At 42.1% G+C, this 8,230-nt stretch overlaps 1 protein-coding gene across 2 annotated transcripts in view; it reads left to right on the forward strand.

Moving 5' to 3' along the window:
* The window catches only part of immt (inner membrane protein, mitochondrial (mitofilin)), a 70,440-nt gene extending 62,998 nt beyond the window's left edge, over positions 1 to 7,442 (forward strand). For both annotated transcript variants that reach the window (XM_069923654.1, XM_069923655.1), the window contains one exon: positions 6,609 to 7,442. In XM_069923654.1, the coding sequence (XP_069779755.1) occupies positions 6,609 to 7,216 (608 nt within the window). In that variant the 3' untranslated portion in view covers positions 7,217 to 7,442. The remainder of the gene's footprint in view (positions 1 to 6,608) is intronic.
* The last annotated feature ends 788 nt before the right edge of the window (positions 7,443 to 8,230 follow it).

The raw sequence follows: 8,230 nt of genomic DNA on the forward strand, positions 1-8,230 counted from the left end.
GGGAGCAAGTCAGAGTCTGGATAGTGTTCTGAGTGTCTCATCTCCTGAGCTTCTCAACGAGCTGCGGCTCGGTTTAAAATTTGAAATTCATTCAAAGGATATTGTCCTTGCAGACAGAGCCAACCCATTAGGCTGTACCTAATTGCCCTTGTCCTGCTGTAGTCTTTGAGGTGTGAATATGCCCACAAGGTTGTTAGGGAGGATTTTAACTAGGGAACAGAGATATATTTCCATGTCAGGATGGTGCATGACAACATCCAATGGTGATGCCCCTAATGCCTTTGCTGCCATTGTACTTCAGCTGGATGAGCTTATAGGTTTAGAAGATGTATAAAGAATCTTATGAGTAGATGCTGGAACAAAAATCCTGCTACTATGCATCAGTGGGGGAGTGTGGGGCGATTCTGCCGCAGTTGAGATATGAAATGCTTGTCTGAGCTTCCTTGTCTTCTTCATGAAGAAGCTCAAGATTCTCTGCACCTCTCCATCTGCCTCTTCATTTTAGTTGGTTGTAGGCCAGGGGTTTGAATGGGTTACTGAGGATATCACATTACTTCTGCCAAGTTTTGATAATATCCTCTGCCTTCTGGAGGTCAGAGTAAATTGCCTGTTTAAATTGCCTGGTATTTGGTAAGTGAAAGACGTGGCCTGGCCCTAAGAGCTATGAGTTGAGTTTGAGCCTTGATGATGAGACTGGTCTGCGAGAGGATGTCAACATTGATTTCCTTATCTTGCCAATGGTGGGGGGGGGGGGGGGGGATGTCTGAGGTATTAGTATAACTGTCCTTTCTCTTGTATTCAGAGATGTGTACAATCACTGTTCCCACTAGATTGGAGTTGCTCCTCATATTCTGAGCTTGGGCTGGGTTTCAGACCTTGGCCATCAAGCACTCCTCAGACAAAGGTTGTGCTGGCACAGTGAGGGGAATAGCGAGTGAGTGATATCTGTGAGTTTTGTGAGTGATAGCTGCCTTTACTGGGAGCAAGCTCTAGAGATATGGGAAGTAGTTGATATTTTCTGGAGCCTTGGTTTAAACCTTTCTTGTTATTTGATAGTATGGGTGTCCCAGTTAATGTTCAGAAATTTGATATCTCCCACAACTACCACCTTATGTTTATTACACATATACATAATCTCTGTACAAATTTGCTCCTCTAATTCCCTCAGCCCATTTGGTGATCTATAATCTTTTTTTCTTCTTCTTTGGCTTGGCTTCGCGGACGAAGATTTAAGGAGGGGGTAAATGTCCACGTCAGCTGCAGGCTCGTTTGTGGCTGACAAGTCCGATGCGGGACAGGCAGACACGGTTGCAGCGGTTGCAGGGGAAAATTGGTTGGTTGGGGTTGGGTGTTGGGTTTTTCCTCCTTTGCCTTTTGTCAGTGAGGTGGGCTCTGCGGTCTTCTTCAAAGGAGGTTGCTGCCCGCCAAACTGTGAGGCGCCAAGATCCACGGTTTGAGGCGATATCAGCCCACTGGCGGTGGTCAATGTGGCAGTCACCAAGAGATTTCTTTAGGCAGTCCTTGTACCTTTTCTTTGGTGCACCTCTGTCACGGTGGCCAGTGGAGAGCTCGCCATATAACACGATCTTGGGAAGGCGATGGTCCTCCATTCTGGAGACGTGTTTGAAATCTCCCACAATTACCACCTTATGTTTATTACACATATACATAATCTCTGTACAAATTTGCTCCTCTAATTCCCTCAGCCCATTTGGTGATCTATAACACACTCCCATTAATGTATTCATGCCTCTGCCATTCCTCAATTCTCCCAAATAACCTCGCTGGACGATCCCACCAAACCATCCTGCCACAGCACTGCTGTAATGTTCTCTCTAATAAGGAATGCAACTCCTCCACCTTTTATTCCCCCCCCCCCCCCCCCCCCCCCGGGAAAAGTTAGTTCAGGACCTTTATTTTACAAATATTGAGTGTGGGGACTCATTCTGTCATTCCCATCAATGGCAAATTGATAATATAGGTAGACATACAAGAATGTTGCCGACGCCTTGGAATTTGGGAGAAGGAGAAATGCTTGATCTGAGGGGTCTTAATAGGATTGATAATATGAGGACGTTTCCTCTGGTGTAAAATTCAGAAATGAAGCACATGTAGAATCAGCTGCTCATAACCTGAGAGAATCACTACATCCATGAGGGCCATGGATGCCAAAATAGATCTTTGGACCACTAAAGTATTGAGAGTTCTGGGATTGGGCAGGAAAGTGTAACTGAAGTCAACAATTGTTGCTTCATTGGGACCAGTGCCGGCCGGCGCTGATGATGTAAGCAATACAACGTGCAGGGGTAATAGCACGTTGTGCGGGTGTGTTAAGCATTAGTATATGGGTGGTGAATCTCTATGCAGGAGGAGTTCAGCGAGAATGTCAGGAGCATCTTTGTGACAGTGAACCAACAAGAAGGTCCGAGGAGTTTAGCTGGGGTGGTGGTTGGGGAGTTGAAGAATGCAATGTTGTGTCTAGTGAATAATAAAAAGAAAGTCGACTTCATGGTGTGCTGAACGAAACAAGTGAATGTATTCTCTATTTGTTAGCTGTGGTAAATCAGAGCTGTTGCACAATCGCTTCAGCCATTATCTTATTGGAAGCAGATCAGACTCGGGGCGGTGTGGCTTTATGCTGCTGGATCATTGGTTTCTCTTCTGGGGCAAGTCTGACCTGTACAAAAGGGATGGGCTGCACTTGAACTGGAGGTGGACCAATATCCTGGCGGGCAGGTTGGCTAGAGGTGTTTGCGAGGGTTTAAACCAGTTTGACGGGGGTGGGGGGGGTGGGGTCCGGTGGGCATCAGAATGAGAGTACGGAGAGAAGGGAGGAAGAATACCTAGATTGGAAGGAATGGAAGGAACAGAATGTAAAAATAAATTAAAGAGGAAAGATAGAGGTAGTTGGTAACAAAAGGGGTATATGTGGAGAACAGTCTCTCAAGTGCATATATTTTAATGCAAAGACCATTGTAAATAAGGAGGATGAGATTAAGGCATGGATGGCCACATGGAAATACGATATTGTGGCCATCAGTGAAACTTGGTTGCAGGAAGGGGATGTTTGTTAAGTGTGTTCAGGAAAGTTTTCTTAATCAATACATAAAACAACCAACTCAAGAGGGGGCAGAATTTGGATCTTCTATTAGGGAATGAGATAGGTGAGGTGACAGGTTTGTGTTGGGAAACACTTTGGTTCTAGTGATCACAATACTATTTTAGGCTAGTAATGGAAAGGAGTAGAGGTGGGCCAAAGGTTGAGATTCTTGATTGGCGGAAGCAAATTACGAGGGGATGAGAAAAGATTTGGAGGGTGTGGATTGGGGTAAGATATTTTCAGGGAAGAATGTAGCAGAAAATGGTGGAGATTCAAAGAAGTTCTGAGAGTGCAGAATAGGTTTGTGCCTGTGAGGATTAAAGGTTAGAAACTGTAGGGAGCCTTGGTCTTCAAAAGATATAGGGAACTTGGTTTGGAGGAAGAGGGATGTGTACAACAGGTATAAACAGCAGAGAGTGGATGAAATGCTTGAGGAATACAAGAAGTGTAAAAAAAAAGAAATAAATTAGAATGGCTAAAGGGAGATATGGAACTGCTTTGGCAGGCAAAGTAAAAATAAATCCAAAGGGTTTATTAAAAGTAAAAGAATAGTGAGGGATAAAATTGGACCCCAAGATGGAGAGGCGGGGGGGGGGGGGGGGTGGTAGGCCATGAGAAACTAGAGGAGATGGGTGAAATTTTAAACAATTTGTTTTCTTCAGTATTCACAGAGGAAAAGAATATTGAGCCAGATGAAATGAAGAAATATGTTAGGAAATTAATGTTATGGATAATATAATAATGAGAGGTAGTGTTGGCTATATTGAAAAAGATCAAGGTGGATAAATGTCCAGGTCCTGACAAAATATTACCTAGGACCCTGAGGGAGGTTAGTGAACAAATAATGGGGGCGTTGACAGAAATATTTAAAATGTCACTGGCCACGGGGGAAGTGTCGGAAGGCTGGAGGGTGGGTCGTGTTGTTCCGCTGTTCAAAAAAGGATCCAAAAGTAAACCTGGTAATTATAAGCCTGTAAGCCTGACATCGGTGGTGGGTAAATTAATGGAAAGTTCTTAGAGATGTTATATTTGGAAAGACAGGGATTGGTTCGAAGTAGTGGTTTTGTACGTGGTAGATCATGTCTAACAAATCTTAAGAGTTTTTCAAGGAGGTTACTAAAAAGGTTGATGAGGGGAAGGCGGTGGATGTTGTCTACTTGGACTTTAGTAAGGCTTTTGATAAGGTACCCCGTAAGAGGTTAGTAAGAAAGGTGGAAGCATTAGGTATTAATGATGAAGTAGTGAAATGGATTCAATAGTGGTTGGATGGGAGATGCCAGAAAATAGTGGTGGAAAATTGTGTGTTGAATTGGAGGCCAGTGACGAGTTGAGTGCCTCAGGGATTGGTACTGGATCCACTGCTGTTTGTCAAGATGATAGGGTGGCAAATTGGATAAGTAAATTTGCAGATGATACAAAGGTTGCCGGTGTTGTGGACAGTGAGGAAGATTATCAAATCTTACAGGGTGATATAGGACATTTAGAAGAGTGGGCTGAAAGATGGCAGATGGAGTTTAATACTGATAAATGTGAGGTGCTACATTAAATCAGACTAATCAAAATAGGACATAAATGTTAAATGGTAAACAATTGAGGAGTGCAGTGGAACAAAGGGATTTAGGAGTCATGGTACATAATTCATTGAAAGTTGAATCACATGTGGATATAGTGGTGAAGAAGGCATTTAGTCTGTTGGCCTTCATAAATCAGAGTATACAATACAGGAGTTGTGATGTTATGTTGAAATTGTATAAGGCATTGTTGAGTCCAAATTTGGAATATAGTCTGCAGTTTTGGTCGCCGAATTACAGGAACAATTTAGTGCAGAGGAGGTTTGCGAGAATGTTGCTGGGCTTTCAAGGTTTGAGTTACAGGGAACGGTTGAGCATGCTGGAACTTTATTTCCTGGAGCGTAGAAGGTTGAGGGGTGATTTGATAGAGGCATTCAAAATTATAAGGGGGACAGATAGAGTCAATGTGGATAGGCCTTTTCCACTGAGAGTGGGGGCGATTCAAACGAGAGGGCATGGATTGAGAGCAAAAGGGGAAAAGTTTAAGGAAAACACAAGGGGGAGTTTCTTCACGCAGAGGGTGGTGGGGGTAATGGAATGAACATCTAGCAGTGGTGGTAGAAGTGAGATCGATGTTAATATTCAAGGAAAGGTTGGATAGGTATATGAGCGGGAGAGGTTTGGAGGGTTATGCGCCAAATGTGGGTCAGTGGGACTAGGTGAAAGAAGATGTTTGGCACGGACTAGTCGGGCCAAACTGGCCTGTTTCTGTGTGGTTATATACTTCTTGTGTTGCTATGATTAATTCAACAGCACCTTAACCACTGTTAATCACCAAGAAGGATGAGGAATGATTTAGCGTGAAGTTGCATTCCTTCATAGTATACAGTTCCAATTCCATACATCGTTTCGAGTGCTTTGGAACATGTAGGCATGGGCAACATTACCCAAATCCTGGGAGCAATTTTGTTTTGAAATATATTATATTGGACAGAAGAACAAATCCAATTTCAAAAAAAATATAAATGAACATGGTTGTGGGAAGTTGAGGTTGGTGGCGCGAAGTTGAGGTTGGTGGTGCGAAGTTGAGGTTGGTGGTGGGATGTTGAGGGTTTTGATGCGATCCACCTTGGATCCTAGTCTACATGGATAACAAATATAAACAATTAATGGATTGATACATTTTCATCTTCAACTGTTTTGGAATTTTAGTGAAGTTATGGATCCGTTTTAGGAAACCAATAATTTCCAGCATTTCACAAACAAGCAGTGGAGTGGGAAACCACATCTCTTGAATTATTCTCTCTCTTTTAAAAGCTTCAATTATGTTGATGGGTAGCAGTGAGTAGGTTTTGTATTATCCTGATCTTAAAAGGTTGATCTGATCAAGGAACTGAGATGAAAAGAAATGCTTAATTTAGTTTCTCTTGGCAAGTCCTCCTGACCTTTTGAGTAAAGGCAACAGTTTCAAATTAGGAGATTTTCCAGATTTCCTGCTTTTATAAACCTTTACATAAATAGCTTAGTTAGATACGCAAAAAATTCTAATAGAGCCCAGAATAAGGGGAAGATTTCATAGCTGGCCATTCAGGATTAAAATCATTCAATGGTGAAGATCTTGGCCTGGGAAGAGAATACTGAGAATGGTTTGCTTACTGGGGAAGAAGTTTGACAGTAGGCCGCAATAGTTAAGAGAAATTTAAGATGAATCTGAGGATTTGTAAAGGTTTACAGCAGATGAGCAATGGATAGTAAACTCCAGGAATCACAAGCATAATTTCTTGGGTTGATTTATATTTCTCATCCCACACTGATATGGAATCTCCACCATTCAGTTTGAATAGAAAGGGGCAGATAGCATTCTTGTATAAACCTATTTCCAAACCTTTTGTTGTTACTGTAGAAAATACGATCATTCAGACTGTGTCGTTGCATTTGTTTTTTTAGTCTTGAGTGTTAATTATCCAACTTTAAGTTGAGTAAATATTGTGTTACAGGTCACGCTGTTGCAGAAGAGGAGGCTAGAAAGGCACATCAACTTTGGCTGTCTATAGAAGCTCTGCAATACACATTAAAAACAGTCTCTGGCGATAGCCCAACAGAACCTCTGCAGAATGCTGTAGAAGCTATTACAAGTAGTTGCAGAGATGATAAGTTCACCCAGGCCTTAGCTGAAGCTTTTCCTCAAGAATGTCTGTCCCGTGGAGTGTACAGTGAAGAGGCATTGCGTCATCGGTTCTACACGGTGCGAAAAATAGCACGGCGTGTGGCCATGATAGATGAGACGAGAAATAGTCTGTTTCAATACTTCCTTTCCTATCTGCAGTCCTTTCTATTAATGGAACCCCCAGTAGCAAAGCCTCCTGATGAACTTCACCTGGACAACCTGGACACATTTAAACTGTTATCATATGCCACATTCTGCATTGAGCATGGTGACCTGGAGCTTGCAGCTAAATTTGTGAACCAACTTCGTGGAGAACCAAGAAGGGTAGCGCAAGATTGGCTGAGAGAGGCTCGTCTAACCCTAGAAACAAAGCTAATAATAGAAATCCTTTCAGCTTATGCCAATGCAGTGGGTTTGGGTACCACACAAGTTGAATAAATTCAACTGAAGACAGCAGAACAATGGACTTCGTCTCCATAAGCACTATTACTGAGTTCAATATTCCAGTATGTGGTACACAATGAAGTAACATGTCTCTGTAATTTGGTATTATAGTTTTATGGATTGGACTTTGTATCAAATAATCATTTCAGCTCCTTGAATGTTGATTTTCTCCCCCCTTGAAATGCATACCAATAAAACCAAATTAAACACTGAACAGAAAGTTTGTTTTTATAAACACAGAATTACTAGTTTGTGATGAAGCATTATCAGAATTCTGAGCCAGCCAGAGTTGCAATAATTTGTTTAGTTAGGTTTTGATTTTGTCTTGAATTGTTGAAGAGTACAACACAGTACAGGCACTTCTTTTGTACTAACCTATGTAAACTTAGCCACATCAATCTAACTCAGTGGTTCTCAACCTTTTTCTTTCCACTCACATCCCACTTTAAGTCATCCCTATGCCATTGGTCCTCTGAGATTAGTAAGGATTGCTTAAAGTGGGATGTGAGTGGGAAGAGAAGGTTGAGAACCACTGCTCTCGACCCAATTTGTTACTGAAACATTTTGCTTGATAAACATTGTCATTGGTCAATTTCCTGTGGAGTTATGAAACCGTGCACATAATGAGTCAGTTAGGTACGAGTAAAAGTGGTTTTCAAACTTTTTCTTTCTACTCACATACCACCTTAAGCAATCCCTTAATCACATAGCACCTATGGCATAGGGAATATTTAAAGTGGTATGTGAATGGAAAGAGAAAGGACGAGAACCACTGATGTAACCCTTCCCTCCTTCACAGCCCATAACCCTCCATTTTTGTATCCATGTCCCAATCGAAGTCTTTTATACATCCCTATTGTACCACTATCCCTGGAAATGCATTCCAGACACCACCACTGTGTCCTTTAAAAAGATGTCCTCCAGTATATCCTGGAAAAAAAGGAGCTGAGTGTCCACCCTATGTATCCCTCTTATTATCTTGTTTTCTTCTATTGTCACCTTTGATCC

This window comes from Narcine bancroftii, chromosome 3, assembly GCF_036971445.1.
Source record: "Narcine bancroftii isolate sNarBan1 chromosome 3, sNarBan1.hap1, whole genome shotgun sequence".
Taxonomy (NCBI): domain Eukaryota; kingdom Metazoa; phylum Chordata; class Chondrichthyes; order Torpediniformes; family Narcinidae; genus Narcine; species Narcine bancroftii.